The following is a 23,220-nucleotide window of genomic DNA, read 5'->3' as shown; positions in this document are numbered from 1 at the left end:
TGCTCGGCCACCATTGACCAGACGTTTTCAATTGGTGAGAGATCTGGAGAATGTGCTGGCCAGGGCAACAGTCGAACATTTTCTGTATCCAGAAAGGCCCGTACAGGACCTGCAACATGCGATCGTGCATTATCCTGCTGGAATATAGCGTTTCGCAGGGTTCAAATGAAGGGTAGAGCCACGGATCGTACCACGTCTGAAATGTAACGTCCACTGTTCAAATTACCGTCAATGCGAACAAGAGGTGACAGAGACGTGTAACCATTGGCACTCCATACCTTGAAGCCGGGGGATACGCAAGTATGGCGATGACGAATACACGCTTCCAATGTGCGTTCACCGCGATGTCGCCTAACACGGATGCGACCATCATGATGCTGCAAAAAGAACCTGGATTCATCTGAAAATATGCCTTTTGCAATTCGTGCACCCAGGTTCGTCGTTGAGCACACCATCGCAGGCGCTCCTGTCTGTGATGCAGTGGCAAGGGTAACCGCAGCCATGGTCTCCGAGCTGATTGTCCATGCTGAAAACTTAGTCGAACTGTTCTTGCAGGTGGTTGTTGTCTTGCAAACGCCGCCATCTGTTGACTGAGGGATCGAGACGTGGTTGCACGATCCGTTACAGCCATGCGGATAAGATGCCTGTCATCTCGACTGCTAGTGATACGAGGCCGTTGGGATCCAGCACGGCGTTCCGCATTATCCTCATGGACCCACCGATTCCATTTTCTGTTAACAGTCACTGGATCTCGACCAACGCGAGCAGCAATGTCGCGATACGATAAACCGCAATCGCCATAGGCTGCAATCCGGCCTTTATCGAAGTCGGAAACGTGATGGTACGTATTTCTCCTCCTTACACGAGGCATGACAACAACGTTTCACCAGGGAACGCTTGTCAGCTGCTGTGTGCGTATGAGAAATCGGTCGGAAACTTTCCTCATGTCAGCACGATGTAGGTGTCGCCACCGGCGCCAACCTCGTGTGAAGGTTCTGAAAAGCTAATGATTTGCATATCACAGCATCTTCTTCCTGTCGCTTAAATTTCGCTTCTGTAGCACGTCATCTTCGTGGTGTAGCAATTTTAATGGCCGGTAGTGTAAATATAAATACCCCCGTTCGTGACTCTCCTTTTCTAGTCGCGTACGCGCCACATACATCGTCACAAACACTTTCAGTACACAGAAGTAAGCAAAGAAGACAAATGAGAAATGACAACGAGTGTGTGTGTGTGTGTGTGTGTGTGTGTGTGTGTGTGTGTCTGTGTGTGTGTGTGCGCGCATTTGTGCGGGCTGTGTCACGCAGAGGGAGAGAGGGGGGGGGGGGTGGGAAGGAGGGAGACGAAGACAGAGGCAGAGAGCAAATTTTGTTCATGACAGAGCTCCTGCCATACAAATACATACACATAACGCTAAAACAGTTTCGCACTGTTGGTCCCCCATTGCTCCTAAAACAGTTTCACACTGTTGGTACCCTGTTGCACCTAAAACAGTTTTGCACTGTTGGTCCCCCATTGCTCCTAAAACAGTTTCGCACTGTTGGTACCCTGTTGCTCCTGAAACAGTTTCGCACTTTGGTCCCCCATTGCTCCTAAAACAGTTTCACACTTTTGGTTCCCCCAGTGCTCCTAGAAAAGTTTCGCACTGTTGGTCCCCCATTGCTCCTAAAACAGTTTCGCACTGTTGGTCTCCCATTGCTCCTAAAACAGTTTCGCACTGTTGGTACCCCGTTGCTCCTAAAACAGTTTCACACTGTTGGTCCTCCATTGCTCCTAAAACAGTTTCGCACTGTTGGTCCCCCGTGGCTCCTAAAACAGTCTCGCACTGTTGGTACCCCGTTGCTCCTAAAACAGTTTCGCACTGTTGGTCCCCCATTGCTCCTAAAACAGTTTCGCACTGTTGGTCCCCCATTGCTCCTAAAACAGTTTCGCACTGTTGGTACCCCTTTGCTCCTAAAACAGTTTCGCACTGTTGGTCCCCCATTGCTCCTAAAACAGTTTCGCACTTTTGATCCCCCATTGCTCCTAAAACAGTTTCGCACTGTTGGTACCCAGTTGCTCCTAAAACAGTTTCACACTGTTGGTCCCCCATTGCTCCTAAAACAGTTTCACACTGTTGGTCCCCCGTGGCTCCTAAAACATTCTCGCACTGTTGGTACCCCGTTGCTCCTAAAACAGTTTCGCACTGTTGGTCCCCTATTGCTCCTAAAACAGTTTCGCACTGTTGGTCCTCCATTGCTCCTAAAACAGTTTCGCACTGTTGGTACCCCTTTGCTCCTAAAACAGTTTCGCACTGTTGGTCCCCCATTGCTCCTAAAACAGTTTCGCACTTTTGATCCCCCATTGCTCCTAAAACAGTTTCGCACTGTTGGTACCCCGTTGCTCCTAAAACAGTTTCACACTGTTGGTCCCCCATTGCTCCTAAAACAGTTTCGCACTGTTGGTCCCCCGTGGCTCCTAAAACATTCTCGCACTGTTGGTACCCCGTTGCTCCTAAAACAGTTTCGCACTGTTGGTCCCCCATTGTTCCTAAAACAGTTTCGCACTGTTGGTCCCCCATTGCTCCTAAAACAGTTTCGCACTGTTGGTACCCCTTTGCTCCTAAAACAGTTTCGCACTGTTGGTCCCCCATTGCTCCCAAAACAGTTTCATAATGTTGGTCCCCCATTGCTCCTAAAACAGTTTCGCACTGTTGGTCCCCCATTGCTCCTAAAACAGTTTCACACTGTTGGTCCCCCATTGCTCCTAAAACAGTTTCGCACTGTTGGTCCCCCATTGCACCTAAAACAGTTTCGCACTGTTGGTCCCCCATTGCTCCTAAAACAGTTTCGCTCTGTTGGTACCCCGTTGCTCCTAAAACAGTTTCGCACTGTTGGTCCCCCATTGCTCCTAAAACAGTTTCGCACTGTTGGTCCCCAGTTGCTCCTAAAACAGTTTCTCACTGTTGGTCCCCCATTGCTCCTAAAACAGTTTCGCACTTTTGATGCCCCATTGCTCCTAAAACAGTTTCGCACTGTTGGTCACCCGTGGCTCCTAAAACAGTCTTGCACTGTTGGTACCCCGTTGCTCCTAAAACAGTTTCGCACTGTTGGTCCCCCATTGCTCCTAAAACAGTTTCGCACTGTTGGTACCCCTTTGCTCCTAAAACAGTTTCGCACTGTTGGTCCCCCATTGCTCCTAAAACAGTTTCGCACTTTTGATCCCCCATTGCTCCTAAAACAGTTTCGCACTGTTGGTACCCAGTTGCTCCTAAAACAGTTTCACACTGTTGGTCCCCCATTGCTCCTAAAACAGTTTCACACTGTTGGTCCCCCGTGGCTCCTAAAACATTCTCGCACTGTTGGTACCCCGTTGCTCCTAAAACAGTTTCGCACTGTTGGTCCCCCATTGCTCCTAAAACAGTTTCGCACTGTTGGTCCTCCATTGCTCCTAAAACAGTTTCGCACTGTTGGTACCCCTTTGCTCCTAAAACAGTTTCGCACTGTTGGTCCCCCATTGCTCCTAAAACAGTTTCGCACTTTTGATCCCCCATTGCTCCTAAAACAGTTTCGCACTGTTGGTACCCCTTTGCTCCTAAAACAGTTTCACACTGTTGGTCCCCCATTGCTCCTAAAACAGTTTCGCACTGTTGGTCCCCCGTGGCTCCTAAAACATTCTCGCACTGTTGGTACCCCGTTGCTCCTAAAACAGTTTCGCACTGTTGGTCCCCCATTGTTCCTAAAACAGTTTCGCACTGTTGGTCCCCCATTGCTCCTAAAACAGTTTCGCACTGTTGGTACCCCTTTGCTCCTAAAACAGTTTCGCACTGTTGGTCCCCCATTGCTCCTAAAACAGTTTCATAATGTTGGTCCCCCATTGCTCCTAAAACAGTTTCGCACTGTTGGTCCCCCATTGCTCCTAAAACAGTTTCACACTGTTGGTCCCCCATTGCTCCTAAAACAGTTTCGCACTGTTGGTCCCCCATTGCTCCTAAAACAGTTTCGCACTGTTGGTCACCCGTGGCTCCTAAAACAGTCTTGCACTGTTGGTACCCCGTTGCTCCTAAAACAGTTTCGCACTGTTGGTCCCCCATTGCTCCTAAAACAGTTTCGCACTGTTGGTCCCCCATTGCTCCTAAAACAGTTTCGCACTGTTGGTACCCCTTTGCTCCTAAAACAGTTTCGCACTGTTGGCCCCCCATTGCTCCTAAAACAGTTTCATACTGTTGGTCCCCCATTGCTCCTAAAACAGTTTCGCACTGTTGGTCCCCCATTGCACCTGAAACAGTTTCGCACTGTTGGTCCCCCATTGCTCCTAAAACAGTTTCGCTCTGTTGGTACCCCGTTGCTCCTAAAACAGTTTCGCACTGTTGGTCCCCCATTGCTCCTAAAACAGTTTCGCACTGTTGGTCCCCAGTTGCTCCTAAAACAGTTTCTCACTGTTGGTCCCCCATTGCTCCTAAAACAGTTTCGCACTTTTGATGCCCCATTGCTCCTAAAACAGTTTCGCACTGTTGGTCACCCGTGGCTCCTAAAACAGTCTTGCACTGTTGGTACCCCGTTGCTCCTAAAACAGTTTCGCACTGTTGGTCCCCCATTGCTCCTAAAACAGTTTTGCACTGTTGGTCCCCCATTGCTCCTAAAACAGTTTCGCACTGTTGGTCCCCCATTGCTCCTAAAACAGTTTCGCACTGTTGGTCCCCAGTTGCTCCTAAAACAGTTTCTCACTGTTGGTCCCCCATTGCTCCTAAAACAGTTTCGCACTTTTGATGCCCCATTGCTCCTAAAACAGTTTCGCACTGTTGGTCCCCCGTTGCTCCTAGAACAGTTTCACACTGTTGGTCCCTCATTGCTCGTAAAACACTTTCGCACTGTTGGTACCCTGTTGCTCCTAAAACAGTTTCGCAGTGTTGGTACCCCGTTGCTCCTTACGATGTTCTGTTTAAGTGGCGAGAAACCCAGCGGACACAAATTTTTGTGTAGCGCCGGTGGTGGAAGACTGTGTCAGGACTACCAACAGAGACGTCCACTTGAGTAGCGTCGATCGCCTCGAATGGGAGCGTCCGCACGTTCCAACACGGCAGGAGTAACAGCTTTGTGTGGCGCGTCGGCACGCTCTAGATCTCACAGGCTGCGCCACCTTGTTGCGATGACGACGTACGACTCGCCCATCGACTCACCGTGCATTTGTTCACTGTCAGATCTCCGACGACTACGAATATCTCCAGTGCTCTGGGCTTCCGCCTTAAGGAATGTCAATGACAGCTCTCTGCTTGGAACGCACCTCCGTTGCAGGCTCCATTTTGAAGGCTACGTAAATCACTACCACGTATCGGAACTTCATGAAACTACAATAGGTGAAGCGAGAATATCCTACGACGTCCCATAACAAATTCCGAATTTTTTCATTGGAAATTAGCCGAGGTAAAAGAAGTGTTTCAATATTTATTAAACGCCCCTCCTACAATACTCTAATTTCAATCTAATTTCGAAGTCATTCTGCGTTCTTAGTAGCAAGTGGGTCGAAAATTTCTCTCGCGTGTTTGTGTAGATTGCACATTACTGTTTACGTGACTTAAAATGCTCAGAATTAAAGTGCAGGAGTTAGCCCACATAGGTCATGTACGGATTATTTCAAGTGTCAGCATAAAATGACACTGTATATATACAAGTAACCTGCGGGTCTTACTTAAAGGAAACCTGTATAAGTATAACTTAAGATCACTTTATGACGATAACACAAGCGGTTTAACATGCTTTAACCAATGCTGGCATACCCCGTAACACCTACTGATGTCTCTGACTTGACTATTGTTATATATCTTTTTCGCTGTTGCCGTTCTTATGCTCAGCTGCGTGTTTGAAGCTGACATAAATAGCCGAGAATTTTATTACACTTATGTTGAAACGGTGATCAAAGGTTCATAATATTGTGAGTATTGTATGGACAGGGGGACACGTGTCAAAAATATTACTCATTTAGTGTGTCCTTAGAACATAATGGAAAAACGGCTAGCTGCTCTGGATAGCCGCGCGGTTTAAGGGCGCGTTGTCAAGATCCGCGCGCTCCCGCCGTCGGAGGTTCGAGTCCTCGCTCGCGCATGGGTGTGTGTGTGTTGCCCTTAGCGTAAGTTAGTTTAAGTTAGATTAAGTAGTGCGAAAGGTTAGTGACCGATGACTTCAGCAGTTTGGTCCCATAAGACCTTACCACAAATTTCCAAGTTTTCCAAAAACGGCTATGGTCAGATATGAAGTAGGCTTGCCATGCATCATGCCACGACGTCGAATTATCGCTGAAAACAAGCTGTTTTCAAAGTAGTTTAATATATTGTAGCTAAAAATAACACTTAAATTCGAAGCAAAGTTGTTGGAACGCAGGTAGTGTGAAATATGACGAAAGTGATTAAATAGTTCATGCAATGTAGTTTAGTTGCATAGCTACAAAATAAGGTTTTATACGTTTTTTATGATCTTAGCATTAATATCTACTGGTTATGGTTTCAACACCGAGGAAGAGAAGTTACAGAAAAAGTAAAGTTAAATAACAAACCATTCCAAGGAAAAAAGGCAATGTAAATGGTATTATCTGAAGATCCAAGGGAGGGGGAATGGCATAAATGGATGCCATTTGTCTTTCCATGTTTAAACGCCGCTGAATCACAATGTATGGATTGACAAGAGCAAAATATGGGACGGGTAGCGCATATTTTACTTTCTCCTTATTTGTTATGAAGTATTTTTCTCAGCGATGGTAACTGTTAGGCCATTGAATGCTTACATTTATCGTTATTTTTTTAATTATGACGTTTTCCGCTTCTGTAAGGATCTTCAAGCCTACTTAGATAGCCGGGTTTCAACACTGCGACCATGTTATAGACCATTCTTTGATTTAAATTCAGAGGAAGGCACGCCTAGCAGTGTTGAAACCCGGTTAATTCTTTAAAAATAGTGACCGAGGGCTGTTTTCTTTCAATTGTAACTATTCACGGTCTCTGAACGTGCAGCCACGTACAAAATTTTACTTAGATACATTTCACTGCTCTGTAGGCGCACAGTAGGAAGTAACTGAAAGACGCAACAAGTTCAGAAATTCCAACGCTTCATTCGTCATCTGTTTCGCTATACATAAGTCAGCTTTCGAGAAGACACTGCATATAATGAGTAGTTTGTATAGCACTTCTTGTTTACTGCAAATCTTCCACTGTCTTGTTTAATTCGTCCTTTTTGAGCCATATTAAAATTTAACAGTTCCACTCCCGAAAACCAGTCGTCCCGGGCACTGCCACGGCCCTGGTGGAGACTCTAGTGGACGTTGGACAAGGTGTACAGATGGACAGTTGTTTCTTTTTTAATGAGACGGACAAAGTGAAAGTTTGCTATTGTGATTACAACTGCCAAGTGGTAAGGAAAATCGCATTAGTAAACATATCGTGATCGGAAGCAAACGTTACGCACTACTGAATGAAAACACCAGCTAGTGATGTGTCTGACTGTGATCATATAGTTAAGAAATAATTTTGTTTGGACACTGTGCTGTGCCAAGAGTCACAGAACATGGCGTGCCTTAAAATACGTGACATTCTCTTTACTGCAGGTTAATACCTCACTTTCCTACGACTTTAACTTAACAGCTCCGGAAGTCTCAGCAAGATCACTACCTCGTGCTGCCATCTGCTGCGAAAGAAGATACCAGGTAAGTGCCCTCTAGAGGAACTTCGCGTGGAGTGACGAACTTGCATATATCCAATCAGAAACCTCGCGTGTATGGTTCGTGTGTTACAACCAAACTCCAGCCCAAGCAACTTGTTACCAGAAGCGGCGTGTGGTAATTTGACAAAATCTTCTCGTACTTGGAAATTGCAATTTAGAATACATTTCACACACCGTACACAGAGAGTCTGCTCTATAGTCATAGTATATGTAGTAGTCCGTTCTGATTACTGAATATAAATGACGCAAAATGTACAGTGAGGCTGATTGGATACAATACCTCTAAAAACGAAGTGAGAACCGTAAGACAAGAGAAAGAAGATTCGTATGAAGAGCTGCTTCAGGCAGGGTTGCTGCTTAATGGTGTCCGCCCATTATCTGAGCAGTCAGCACATTGCACCGGACGCCCAATCCACCAGGTAAGTGGCCATAAATGTGAAGCAGGTTTGGCAGTTGCGTCGCCACGTGGCGCCATCACCGCTGTGTACCACCCACGGCGTGTAGGACGACGATAGCCATATACTTATGTGCAACGAGTAGAGCAATGTTTGGTTTTTGGCCCGCCAGATACTGGCGTTCACCACACGCACGACTCCTGACAGCATCACCCTATAAATGATTCGCTTGCCGGACACAGACTATTTTCCGCTTGCTACTTGGTGACCTGCATTAGGGGTCACGCAGTTCACTACCTATTTCGTGGTGATGACAAATCATTCCCCGATTCCTGGCAATACCTTAATGAGGGACTTCGTGCAGTTGTCAAGAACCCAAAGGACCAACAATGTTTGCCGAACTTTCTCCGGAGCGCTTTCCACAGCCCTCTTCGTAGCTGGATCATGCATGCAAGGAGCAACGGACGTCCCTTCTACTATTTGAGAGATTCAATCCCCTCAACGGTTAGTCCTACATCGATCATCTACTGATGTGGCGCCATCACACGGGATTTTCTGGCCGGCCGGAGTGGCCGAGCGGTTAAAGGCGCTACAGTCTTTAACCGCATGCCTCGGGCATGGATGTGTGTGATGTCCTTCGGTTAGTTAGGTTTAAGTAGTTCTAAGTTCTAGGGGACTTATGACCACAGTTGAGTCCCATAGTGCTCAGAGCCATTTGAACCATTTTGAACGGGATTTTCTTTCCCTCTGATGTCGACGGAGATCGCCAGTCTTTGCGAGGACGTGCTGGTGTGACGGATTCATTCATGATACAGAAGGCAATAATAAAGTAACTAAATAAATATTGTTGAAAAAAGGAATCTTCCTTGTATCCTCCTTCCGTGGTTTTTAGCAACGCCTGACGTGGTAAAGCTGTTGTTTCCTGCTTCTTCTTTAAAATTTAACGTAAAAGTGGTGGTAGCATTAACTTCCCTTTTCTTGTAGTTGTAGGTAAATTGAGGAATGCGAATAATAGGAATCTCACTGTCATTCGATTCCCGGCGAGGTCGTAGATGTTTTCTTCACGCGAGGGTTGCGTGTTATGTTGTCCTCCCATCATTTCATCTTCATCGGGACGCAAGTCACCCAATATCATCAACTTGAAAAGATTTGGAACTCTGCAGCCTGCCCTCGGCAGGACACCAGTGTGGGTGGCCGAGCGAGGTGGCGCAGTGGTTAGTACACTGGGCTCGCATTCGGGACGACAAAGGTTCAAACCCGCGTCCGTCTATCCAGATTTAAATTTTCCGTGATATCCCTAAATCGCTCCAGGCAAAGGCGGGGATGATTCCTCTGAAAGGGCATGGCCAATTTCCTTCCCCACGCTTCACCCAATCCGAACTTCTGCTCTGTGTCTGGTGACCTCAATGTCGACGGGATGCTAAACCCAATCTTCCTTCCTCATACCGGGCGAACACGCTGTTTTGTTTGCGTGTGCGGAGCGAGAACTCGCAGTATTTACATTCTGACGGCCTTTACTTACAAACAGGCAGAGCATCAACGATACATTGAGAACCATTAACGTAGATCTACACTCCGATATCCTTTTTGCAAAGGCTATGACTGATCCATGGCCCTCGAGGAGCGTTTTCTGAAACAAGAAGCCAAGATCTTAGCGGCCGACATCATAGACGTACATTTGCCGATCGTGAACAGCACGGTCTGCGTTAAAATGGTCAACGACGCGGAGTGCCAATGCATCCTACGTGAGACCAAACAGGTGCTCCGCCTACGTAATGCCGACAGCAACATCGGGGCGATAAGGGCGGACCACGCGGCTTAGGCATGCATACAATACGCGTTTTCTAATTGCCTTTCGAACTTCCAGCAGGGGAAGTTGTCGTGGCTCTCCGTGGCCATACTGCGGAGAAATGGACTCAGTTTCGAACGTATCCTGTTCTAAGAAACGTTCGACAGACAACTAATGATCTCTAAAGCCAATCCCCGACCTGCCTACGGATCGGCGGATGCTGTTTTATAATCATTCACATCAGCCAGCCTCAGACCTGGTTCATTGCAGCAAAGAAGACCGACCACCTTAAATCCGAATGCCTACAATGGCGCTTTACACGGCTCCATGATGTCGAAGGGCTACCCACGTCGTAAAAGAGTGCTACCGATGTTAATAATTGGCCGCCAATGCTGTACAATCATAATAAAGTCATGAGATGTTCAATTGAGTCTTTTATCAGAACATGTTACGTGTTTCGGTATTACACCCATCTTCAAACATCACGCTTCAGCTCCTTCCGAACCAACCAGGCTGAAAGTCGCGAGCTCTTTATGTTCTTATCTCGTGTTTTCTACTGAAATTCCCGTGCTTGTACTCTTGTTAACTTTACTATTACAAAGATCGCCTAAACTTAATTTTTTTTATTATTGGTCCTGTGCGCAACAAATAACTTACTTGGTCTTTCTGCTGCCACTGCTTGATCTGCTGCATTCCATTATTTAACAAAAACATAAAAAAACCTATTATTCATGCTGAGTGCAATGCATGTTTTGTATGGCGACTCCTGCTGTTGCTGCAGCTGCTGCTGCTTACTACAACTACATATAATTCAAGAGAAAGGGTTTGGTCAAATCTAAACTCGAAAAATGATAACCCAAACAAATAACTATATTCTGAAAGCGATTCTTTCTCATTCAATTAACAATACGCTAGAAGCTCTTTGAACAATCGCTTCGTTTGTAAATCTGCCTCCAGTGGCATTAAAGCAATATTACAAATTAATCAAACTCTTGAGACAGACTGAAATACTTCTTAATTGAATACATAGTGAAACAATTCCCTGACAATTACAAAAGAAATCAATGACAATAATCAATACTTAAACTAACAATGGTTTCCCCTTAAGAATTCAACTCCTATCATTATCAATATTACCGTCTGCTGCTACGCACATGCACAAACCCTTTTCTTTAAATTAATAAGCGCGCTGCAAATTATAAAAAATATCAACTCAATACCAAATCCTGTGTCGCTGCTGGCGGACACGGCAGTACGGCAGCTCGGCGACGACCCCTCGCCCAACACACGTGCGCACCACAGCAGGCGGGCTCCTACACTGGCCTCCTAACTGCCAGAAGTTAAACCGTGTGCTGCTAGGCGCGACAACAATATCTTAGATTCCAGAGCTTGTGTATGCGCGCTGTAGCCAACCTTTACATCCTAAGAGAGTGTTGCCAACTCTCGAGGCGTACAGCCTTGACAACTCAAAGAAAGCTGTATACGCTCTGCTTCAAGTCTGCTTGTGTCGCAGTTATAGTCATACGTCATTGGATACTTTCTTTGAGTTGTCAAGGCTGTACGCCTGGTTGATTAGGAATAAGTTGAAGCGTGATGTTTGAAGATGGGTGTAATCCCGAAACGCGTAACAAGTTCTGATAAAAGAGTAAATTGAACATCTCATGACTTTATTGCGATTGTACAGGATTGCTCATTATTAAGATAAAAATGTTCCCAGGCCTCGGACGGGATTTTAGGTCCTGTATATCATTGCTACCGATGAGCAACGCCACTGCTCTCGCCACTGTCGCCGCCTAGCGCCGACGCCTCGACGCCACAACTGAGCCAGTTCACACCAATACCGAGGGCGCCTTGAAGGGCCCACCGCCTCGGTTAACCGTCAACCCTCTCCGACAGTGGCGTCGCTGCCGACCGCTGACCCAGACGCCGGCAACAAGATGGAGACCAACTCGCTCATCATCCCTGCGGCGGCTTTCCTGCGAGGATAACGCGACTGCCTGCCTTCGTCGGTTACGCGAGGTTGCGTGAGAAAACATCATTCTCAGAAACGTCGCAAGACACGGCGCCGAACCATCTCAGGGCGGACGCAGCAGGCCGAAGACGGTCACCGTCGACCCGAACGACGCCCACGGACAGCTATCGCCGAAGGAGACATTGTAAGAGCGGCGTCATCTGTTGGTGCGCCTGTGCCCGTCCCCCACAGTACCGTGGGGACGCCGAACCATTTAATGGACTGTCGATAGCACATCACGAACCGCTACTCCATTTTCAGAGCACCTAATGTACAACACATCGGTGCCAACCTCAATGGTATGTGACAAAGAGGAGGTCGAGGTGCAGGACCTGATACGGGGTCGTGCGTCGCCAGGGCCGCTCCGGTAATGGTACCCTCCCATAAAACCCTGTGGGCGATGGGGACGACGTTCGACCGTGACGCCCATGACCTTCCGTTGACGCCACAGTTAGGTAAGCTAGGCTAGATAAGTGGATCAATATACCTGAAGTCTCTGTTATGCTCCAGGTCTTCCATGCAAGAACATTTGCATCAGGGAAAGCTTCAAGGCCACCATAGGCCCCAAACAACAGCCAGAGTCAACCATGTACTTCCTAGGCGTCGTTATTATCCTCACCGTTGGCGACGCATAGTGCATGTGTACATGGCTTTGAAAGCCATAGCCATTGACTTGGCTGGGCAATTCCATAAGCAGCAGCTTATTGGAGGTCCGAATGTGTTTCGAGGACTGAGATTGCTGTTCACGTGTGAAGTTTCTGCTGTGTTTGGAGATGGTACATGGTTGACTCTTGCTGTTAATTGGGATAACCATGGTGGCGTTGAGGTTTTCCCTGATGCAAATATTCTTGCGTGGAAGATCTGGAGTATAACAGAGACTTAGACTTGCTAAGGTGCCATACGGAACTTTGGTTCCAGATAAGCCTGTTGTATTGGCAACAAGAAGGAAGAAGAAGTTGAATGCTGATGAGTACTTCTTTATTTGGGCCAAAGTAGGCAATGGAAATCGTAAAATAAAAGTAGTTGGTGACTGTATGTTGTATTATAGTGTATTATAGACAATATATGTAAATTCCTTATCTCCCTTTCGTAATTCCTTATCTCTAAAAAAATAATAAAAAACTGATCCACTTACAGCGGTCCACGATCAGGTCTACCGAATAGCACCGATCAACACCAACATCAGTTCACAAGTGAAAAACTAATTTATGTGGGAAATTTTCTGGGTATCTGATATTGATTCGCCCTCCAAGAAGTTCACATGGCCTGCCTCCCAGATATAAACGTGTATACTGCCCACACTTCCATAAGTGACACCACGCCAGGGAGTGGTGGCCACCTACGTCTATGAAGGGATTCCTCTCAGCGATATGACCTTCAGTTAGGGGCTTGACGAACATGGCCATGAGGACATGCTTTCTTAATGTCTCGCTCCCTCAGGCTTTGACCAATGACAAAAGGCCCTATTTTATTCTAAGGACATAGACCCCCCCCCTTGTTTTTAGGGTGATACACCCTGCCTGCTAGGAAGTGATTTTAACTACGTTCTGCACCTGCAGCATCATGCCCGTCCGTGTGCTACATGCCAGAAACGATGTTTAGTGGTGCCGGGCCTCCTGCTCCACTATACCTGGGAAGTATGACATGACGACCATTCAGGACACACATATGTTACCAGCCATTTACACACGATATATGTCTCATGTCATCTTACATGTACAATATGGGACGCCGAACAATGGCCACTCGAATTTTCCGATCATTATGCTTACATCTGCCCAGTTCCCTTCCACCCCGATCTGTATGGTGCAGCTGTGTACCTTGGAATGTGGATGTTTCTCATCTGCACGGGTTTCTCGCCAGCAAATCACTGCAAGATGGGCAGCCTGCGAACGACGCCTTCCCAGCTACTGTTCTTCACTGAAGTGGTGGATCGAATGCGCCAAACTGGCAACCGAGACGGCGTTGATGAGATATGGGGACGATTTAGCCATACAGTAGAACCACAGCTTCTACTGTACGATTCCCTGAGATCTGGACGCTCAGCACCAGCTATATAGGGTGTATCATAGTTAATGGCGTAAACGCATAGAGTTGAAAGTACACAATACTAGAAGCAAAAAAGGCTCAGTAAACATATTGTCGAAAACGCGTACGGGCAATTTTGCACCTTCGATACTGTTAAACAAATCTTTTCTACTGCAAGTTATTTGCCTTTCATATTTTGGGAACTGGTAGTATGGACCAGAACAAGGAAAAAAGTCCAGTAAACATGTGCTGTAAAATACATTCCTTAAGAGCTATGAACACTTGTTCATCTTTGCTACTTTGTAACACAACTCTTCTAATGATCAAGTGCTCGCAACTTTCAAGGTATGCGTTTTAGAGCACATGGTTACTGGACGTTTTTTCTTATTTTGGTCCATACTACCACTTCCCAAAATATGGAAATCAAAGAACTTGCAGTAGAAGAGATTTGTTTCACAGTATTGAAGATGAAAAATTACTCGTAGCTCTTAAGGTACGCATTTTCGACCCTATGATTACTGAGTATTGCTTCTAGTATAGTGTACTTTGAACTGTATGCGTTTACGCCGTTAATTATGATACACACTGTAGATAATCAGTTGGAATGGCACAGAAATGAGGAGAGCATAATTTTATTGGGACGACGACAATTGAAAGAGATGGTGATATGGACACGACGCCACGACCAGCCGTGACTGGAAAATCCATGTATGCATCACATACTGTCCGATGAACGACAGCGTCATCGACAGCTCGTCAACACTCTGGCCACGCCACAGGATCTGCGGTGATTAATCAACCCCACATCGTTAATGCGTCCATCGAACACTACTGACTCATTTATGAGGAAGACACTGGTGAGCATGACTCCGTCTTCAATAAGTCACGCGCGCCCTCACACACATGAATGCGGCTACTTTGACAGAGGTGGGCAGAGGAGAGGAAGTCGACGACGCAATCGATAGGAGTGCGGTCAACAGATCCCTCGGCACCGATGGCTGTGTTTTGCCGAGCCTGCCACTGCCTCATGACATTGTGGTGGACGACTGTGTCTCCGGAACTGCATGTGTAACATCCAGTCATTGCTGAGGGCATCATTATTCCGATCCACATATCAGCCGGCAGTTCGACAGTCAAAAGCTAAATGTTATTACCTTTACATAAAGAAAAATATTATCTTGGAAATAACCTTCAAATCATTTACTCATGGCATGTTTGTTGCCCTATGCCAATATCACTTCCAGAACTCAAATTAACAATCAGATCATATGATTGAACCTTGAACTGTTGGTGTACTCATGTACCACCGCAATAAAGTAAAAACAGTGTATAGTAGAGGGAGTATGAATGAGAACAATGGCGTATTTAAGCTTACAAAATAATGACAAGTTTTATTAAACATGTAGTAACTACAACTTTCTGGAGAACCAGCTTAACAAATCTTGCACAAAAAGGACAAAGACACATCAAATGCTTTTTATTCCAGTCTTTCATCACGATATCAATTCTTTTGACGATGACCGGTTTCAGTCCGTAATGACCATCCTCAGATCTTTTCTACACCATGTCCTAAAGTGATTAGGACATGGTGTGAAAAACATCGTCAAAATAATGTTTTGGCAAGAAGCTTCTACCTAGATGGGAGCACAGACCGTCACTTAAAAAGTGATCTAATCTTTCAGGGCTGACCATTTCCGATTTCCGAAAGAAGGCCGCTAGGCTTTCCAGACAGTCGTGCCCATGAAAGCTATGTTTCTGCTATTCTCTAAAAGAACCTGGCGGCTTCCTGGCGTCAGGCGGGGGGAGAGGGGGTTACAGGCCACTATACATGTACACTGATCGCTCGCTATGTCTGTATAGTTCCAGTTTCTGAAGATGCATGGAGTTCTATGACCTTCCCACTGTTAGCACAAAAACTCGGTCATGACCAGTGTCTCTTAAACGGCTTCGAATATTTGCTTCTGTTGGAGAAAGTTATAGGTTTGGTTCCATATGTACATAAGACTTTTAAGTAAGAGTCATTTCTCCAATGTCGTATTGATCATGCAAAGAAATCCGGTACAACATCAAAGAGGTGTTTAAGCGTAATGAAATGTGTAACATATGAAATATCACATGGAATGTGGAGCAAAATAATCTGGCCACAATAAGAAAGTAAAACTTAGCCGTGGTTATTGTTAAAGTCGAATAAACTTACAATGAAAAATTATTTGTGTAAAAACACTTTAGGCCCGGAAAATACGTCGAGAAATTCACTACTAAAGAAAGACAATCATAGAAATTATTTTAGTTATATTTGTCTATTGAGAGAGGCAGCATTAGATCTATTTCGGTATTTTTCAAAAGCAATTATTTTTACTAACACCTGTGCGTCTATAAGCCGACAAACATATCCGGATGAGTGTTCCATTATCTTCCTACTGCAACATACAACTATTATTAGGTTCATAAGATGCATCAGCAGCCGTCATTCAATAATGAATTAACTTCCTTTATTACTTCTACGTGCACTGTCACACATAATTCATTCCCCCAATTTCTCGGTTTACATTATCTTTTTCTGAGACTATTTTCCTCCCACATGCAGATAACTATCATACAGACACTCTCTTTCTTTCTGAACGTAATGAGATCTTTGTGTTCTTACCCACAAACATACGTATTATATCTGAAATATGCGAGTGTCACTTTAGAGTTTAATCCAAAGGAGCACCCTAGTTCTTTTATTGATCTTTACAGAAGCACTCGCAGAAAAATTGCCATTCTGTATGTTGCAACATTTTGATTCTTAGTTCGTTGCCGCTTTTCCTCACATCGGCTGCTTTGTTGCCTTCCCGCATGACAGTAATCGCCTAGGTCATTTTCATGCACACCGTGTAAGCTTTTTAATTTTAATAAGCAGGATGGCGGTAGATGTATAACTTTGTGACATTTTCGTGCTTGTAAAATAGGTACTATTTAGTAGTACTGCTGCTCTGACACAATTAGTAACAACCGTAAGTGACGCTACAATGCCGATCTTACGTTAACATATCTTTATGTCTTCTCACTATGTAGGAGACGAGTGCGGAAACTGCAAGTGGCTGGAAAAGAAAGGAAAGTACCCCAAGAAAACCGGAAATAAAACAAAAAGTAATGGTTGCTGACTACAGAAAAAAACCCTCAATTTGGTCAGTGGTTAAGCCCATCGTACATGGTGATGGCAACAGTGTAAACTATGTTTGTTGTGCGGAGTGTAATCAGTCCTACTTGCACGCTAAAGGGTCGTCTGGTAAGTAGCATATTTAACGCCCTTCGTATGTGCAACATAAAACAAGTGGTATGTCTTGACCCAAAACGCCTTCCCAGATCTGACCAGGCAAGACTACTGACCAATGCGTGGATATGTGTGCAAATGACTTGGGATCTTATGATGTTATTGGAGGTGAATTTCGGGATCCGGCTCACAGATTAGTCGGCACTGCAGCGACTTGCGGTAGAGTATCCGCAGAACCTACTATGCCTCAACCCGCAACTGTTTCACAGCACATGTCAGAAAAAGAGAAAAATCTTTGAAAGGGAAGTATGAGTGAAGTAATTTAATACGTGAGCGGAGATGAGTGCTCTGGGCCTACAGATAAGTGGACATGTAGCGCAAGCAGAAATCACTGCGTGAGAGGAACAGTTTCTTTATTTTGCTAAATGGGACCTCAGAACGCGCTTCTTGTTTACGATCCAGTTTACAAACGAGCCTAAAACAGGCGAAATTATTAGAAAGGAATTATTGAAACGATTTATCTCACTTCGTATTCACGAGAATAATCTCAAAATTGTATCTTTTACGATTGGTCAATGTGCCAACATCATCGCTGCACTTAGTGGATATTCTAGGCAGAATTATTCCTGTCATATGTTGAACACAGTACATGCCATCCACTTGCCCATAACTTCATTTTTTTCTCACTGCAGTGAAAGAACTTGTGACATTTGCAAAAAAAAAAAAAAGACCTTGTTCATTGTCTTGATTGAACAATGGAACTGTCGAATTATGCTCGCTGAAAAACACGATTCACCACGCTTTAATCGGTCAAAAGGCAGTAATCGGTATTGCGTTAAAAGAGTAATGAGAAATAGAATAAAGGAATTGACTTCACGTTCAAGGACGAACTAATTTCTTTTATGACGGTGTGTATGCTGTTGTGTTTTTATATTAAGTTGATATAAGTTAGCAAGTAAATTATTTCTGGAACTGTAAAGCAGGAACTTGCGTTACAGCCCTTCAAGGAATCTTTAAAAGAACTGGAAACTGAGAAACCGCCTGCACTGCACCTCCTGTTGCCATGGAAGATGACGCTCCCCAAACACTTAAGTAGAGAACCTCATACGGAGAAGCTTCTAGAATAAATTTACGAAACCACTTGAAAAATTATGTAGAGGAAAAGTCACGACGGACTAGGTGGTTTCCAGTGGGCACCAGATCGTCATCTGAAAATGGTGTCAGCACCTCACGGGCGTGAATTCGTGGGACAGGTGAAACATACATCAATAATTTGGAGTGACCACACACTAACGAAGGCTCCCTCGTCAAACGCGAGTACCAAAGAAAAGATTTAGTTATATTCTCATTTAAACAACATCCAAGTACATGTGAACAGCTTGTCAGACTGTCCAGATAGACTCTGAGAGTGACTCTGGCGTAGTCCTGAAGTGCTGGAAATAATTTAAATATTTTTGAGAACCGAACATTTGGTTTTGTTTTCAGTAGTGCTTTTATGTTATGCTGATTTGCCAACACTATATTAAAAGTCTTCGTTTTACCAACATCAGCAAAAGTACAGAACTTCGCATTATGGGCAGACAATAGTTGAATAGGTACTTAAACCAGAACTGTAAACTCGTGGAAAATGTGTATTCTTATTGGAATGAAAACGGATACATTTTTTTGACTCTCCAGAAGATCGCCAGAAAAATTTTGTGACTATAGTCATCCAGCTTTACGTCAGAGAGAAATTTTAGTTTTACAGGCTTCATTCTAAGTGCAAGATCGTCACTTTTGCACCCAGACAATCTTGATGCTCTTTTTTTTTTCATAGCAACTTCAGTATCAGGGACAATGAATGAAGGAATATGTTGTAAGAATTTTTGCACACCGCGTGTGTTTTATTTTATCTCTAAATCTGTTGTCGATTATTGTATCTGTTTGTCTTGTAACTAACATTTATGTGTCTATTTATTGCAGCTAAATAAATGAAGCTGTTTGTTTTTGACTTAATTTTGCATTGTACACGTTATGTTGCCACTTTTATAGACTCCAGGTGATCATTCATTGAAGTTAGTGCAGTGAAAATTGTTTAACACGAAAATACTTAACTTTAATGATCTATTGACACGGAATAGTACTGTGGACCCGACGTAATACCATATTTAATTTTTCTTTAACATGAAATAAAGCGGTTCGACACGACAATAATCCGATTATCGGGGAGATTCAATACCTACCTCCTAGCAACACTCAGACGTATTGTTCTTATTTTTGTTGTTCGTTCTTCCGAACAGAACAAACGAGGCTGTTTTTGGGCAAGAGATTTTATTGAGCTAGTCAGTTTTCGAACTGGGTGCTGGATGAGTCGAAAATGATTAATTATGTGTCGAATCTAATTTACATGTATAATTGCTGGGAAATCAATAAGAATAGAGCCCATTATTGCGATTACTACTGAGATATTCAAAGTGTAAATAAACGTATCTAATCAGGTGTATTAACAAATGCATGTGTACTTTTTAGAAGCAAATAGCATTCCTAAAATTACTTCGAATACATTGTTGAGCGTTTCTTTCGCACGCATTGTGCAAAATGAAATTGTTTTAACAAAGAAAAATGTTTCGTCCCCATTAGTTTCGTGTTAAACGCTTTTTTTCGGTATATAGGGGAATACTTTATTGTCAGGAGGTAATTAAAAAAATGGTTCAAATAGCTCTGACAACTATGGGACTTAAGATCTGAGGTCATCAGTCCCATAGATTTAGAACTACTTAAACCTAACTAATCTAAGGACATCACACACATCCATGCCCGATGCAGGAACCTGCGACTGCAGCGGTATCGCGGTTCTAGAGTGAAGCGCCTAGAACCGCTCGGACACTTCAGCCATCCAGGAGGTAACAGCACGTCTAGAGTGGCAGAGCGGGACGTACAAACTGACAATTATTGAACTATATGAAAATAGAGGTAAATTAGTTGCAAATTACGGCGTGCACAAACTTTATTCAATACGTAAACGTGACTACCGATATTGGGATTTAGGTTATGACATGTTCGGTATGTCTGTCATCATTGTCGATGATGTGCCCCAGACGAACAGCGAAATTCTGCATGACCTTCTCAACAGCTGTTTCCATCTCAGCAACGGTTTTGTCTTTCATACAGCCCCGTAAAAGAGGAGTCACATGTGTTCAGATCAGGAGAATATGGCGGCCGATCGAGGCTCATGCCAGTGTCCTCTGGGTACCCCAGAGGCAGAATGCGGTCGGTAAAGTGCTCTTCCAGGACATCACTCTCCTGCTTCGAGGAGGTCGAGCTCCGTCTTGGATGAACGACATCTTGTCGAAATCAGGGCCACTTTGTATAATGGGGACGATATCATCTTCCAAAACTTTCCGTAACGTTCTGTAATCACCGTGCCATCAAGGAATATCGCACCGATTATTCCGTGACTGGACATTGCACACCACATAGCCACTCGTTGAGGGTGAAGAGATAATTTTGCATATTGACGAACTCATCCAAATGAAAGTTGGCTTCGCCGCTAAACCACGCGCATTTAATTTCCATCATGCCCCGCGCCCAACTGTGCGGTTTGAGCTTCCTAGCGCTCACGGTTCAGAAGTTATGACGCTTTTATTTCATGTAGTTCAATAATATTGTCACCCCGTGTATTTGTTATGCGGCCCAGCCCATCCAGTGCTGCGGGCTTGCAGTGCGGCCGCGTCATCTGTGGAGAGGAGGCGAGAGACCGCGGGTTGAGCACAGGTGGACCTGAAAGGCCGGCAGTGCTGTGCGGCGTGCCGCACTGGACGACTCTGCAGCCCAATAATGTGGAGGAAGGTCTACCACCACTGGCTCCCTACTGACGGCCATCCGCGTGGCCTGAAACACCACAGTCACAGCACGTTACACTGCAAGTCTTGCAAGTGCCAACAGCCGTCTCCGCTGGGATAACAATTTCAGACGATATTAAAAATTGTTGACTAGGTGTTTAAATGCATGCAAGCACTCGACAGCACACGACAAAGTTAAGACCTATAGTGCGTGCCCTTTCAATTACATATTGAAGTCCTGCATGGATCCGAGCGTTCGAGAACTCTGGCGGACAAGCCGACTAGGGTGGTGTCAGGAGTTTATTGCACGCGCCGTTTCCCCCGTGGGCCCCGGACGCGCCGTGGTACGGGGCGGCCAGGAGCTGCCCAACTTGCCTTCCGAGCGTGCGCCACTCCGGCCCTATCTGGAAGGTTCCAGATGGAGCATTACATCTATACTGGGTGTTGGAAATTCGCGTCACAAACTCTTAGGGCTTGTAGAGGGGAGTGATTACATAATGTTTTCAGTAGGAAACGTACCGTTTACGTTCTGCGACGGTTTCAGTTTAGATGTGTAACATTTTCGCTTGGGTAACTGAATCTGATGTCACGCAGTATAATTATTAGATAATAATTCGAAAATAAACGTAACCAAATATTTGTTTATCAGCTAAGCACTGATGTGTTATTTCTTTCGACACATTGAAATTAAACACATAATCAGTTTGTAGTTGCCCATAACTTCTTTATTACAAAAACATGCTCTTAATGAAATTAACAGTAACAACGATTATAATATAATGCACCTGTCCCACAGAACCATCAGCAGGACTCAGATTAAAACATTAATCCATTTAAGTCTGATAGAATTATTCATCCAATTTTCACTAATTAAAGCAATGTTCATAAAACCACCATTAATAAAATATATCTGACGTAACTGAATCACACAAACCTTTTAAACATGTTTCATGACTCACATAGAAAAAACGGTTCAAATGGCTCTCAGCACTTTGCGACTAAACTTCTGAGGTCATCAGTCGCCTAGAACGTAGAACTAATTACACCTAACTAACCTAAGGACATCACACACATCCATACCCGAGACAGGATTCGAACCTGCGACCGTAGTGGCCTCTCGGCTCCAGACTGTAGCGCCTAGGACCGCACGGCCACTGCGGCCGGCGACTTGCATAGAAACTGGCTTTCACATAACTCATATTAAATTCTCAACTGCTTCCAACAACTAAGACATCTTCCATAGACTGATATTAAGCAGATCCAACAAATTAAAAGTATTATCAGATTAACACACTCAACTAGGCTTCTCTTTAGTATTACTTACAGGTACGAGATTCACATTTCATCCCCAGAATATGATAAGAGCATATTAAATAGTCTTAAAATGGTGAAGTTTCAAGTTTACGTTGAATATTACTAATGGACGTGAGCAGACCGGAAGGTTCTAACAGATACAGGAGGTTCACAGACGAAAAGGTGAAGTAGATCTATACTCAACTTTGAGCTATAATTAAGCTTCCGGAAAACCACAATGCTCCACCGGAAGGATGGAGTTGCAGGGCACTAACAAGTAACCACAGACACCGATCCAGGTCCTTAAATTTCCCTCTTCCACCGTGATACCCCGATCCGAGTTTGCTCCCGTCGACCACTGCCAATTATCTGAAACATAAACACATCTGTGGCAGACGACATTCTGGAGCATTAGATACATAAAACATATCTGCCCAACTGGTTATAAATAAACCTTTTATTATACACAGCAGAAAATGAATCCAAACAGAACTAACCTACGTGACCACTTAACCAGTAATGGCTCTTAAAATTTGATTAACCAGTTCTCTAGAACAAACAAATAAAGTAATAACATAGAAAAAGGAAATAGGGAAAATTATTCCGGCCCGCTCTCGAACGGCAGGCACAGACTCACGCACTACTTGGTATGACCCATTAGCTACACATTAAGCACGACTTCATGTCTATTTGTTGTGCGTAGCTAGCACTCCCTTAAATGCCGTCAACGTATCAGGCGGCCAGACCAAATACAGTGACAAGTAACTGAAACAATCAAGATAGTTTCAGTGCACTCGGGTATTCAGTTAACATGAACAGCACGCACCAAGGAACAATTCGACGACTCCAGTTCACTCACTTTCAGTAACATGTAACAGACGCGAAGGAAATCCGTTCCTCAAATCTCAAGGAAAGCCCAATCACCGTCGGTAGTGGATC

The 23,220-nt window shown here is 44.6% G+C and overlaps 2 protein-coding genes across 2 annotated transcripts; both read right to left on the bottom strand.

The window, feature by feature from the left end:
* Positions 1–1,603: 1,603 nt before the first annotated feature.
* On the bottom strand, positions 1,604–2,884 carry LOC124616636 (collagen alpha-1(XXVII) chain B-like). Its single transcript, XM_047144962.1, has one exon. The coding sequence runs from the start codon at positions 2,882–2,884 to the stop codon at positions 1,604–1,606; it is 1,281 nt and encodes a 426-aa protein (XP_047000918.1).
* Positions 2,885–2,938: 54 nt separating this feature from the next.
* LOC124616635 (collagen alpha-1(XXVII) chain B-like) lies at positions 2,939–4,360 on the bottom strand. Its single transcript, XM_047144961.1, has one exon. The coding sequence runs from the start codon at positions 4,358–4,360 to the stop codon at positions 2,939–2,941; it is 1,422 nt and encodes a 473-aa protein (XP_047000917.1).
* Positions 4,361–23,220: the final 18,860 nt, after the last annotated feature.

Source organism: Schistocerca americana, chromosome 5, assembly GCF_021461395.2.
Source record: "Schistocerca americana isolate TAMUIC-IGC-003095 chromosome 5, iqSchAmer2.1, whole genome shotgun sequence".
Taxonomy (NCBI): Eukaryota; Metazoa; Arthropoda; class Insecta; order Orthoptera; family Acrididae; genus Schistocerca; species Schistocerca americana.
This window is presented reverse-complemented; position numbering and strand designations above follow the sequence as displayed.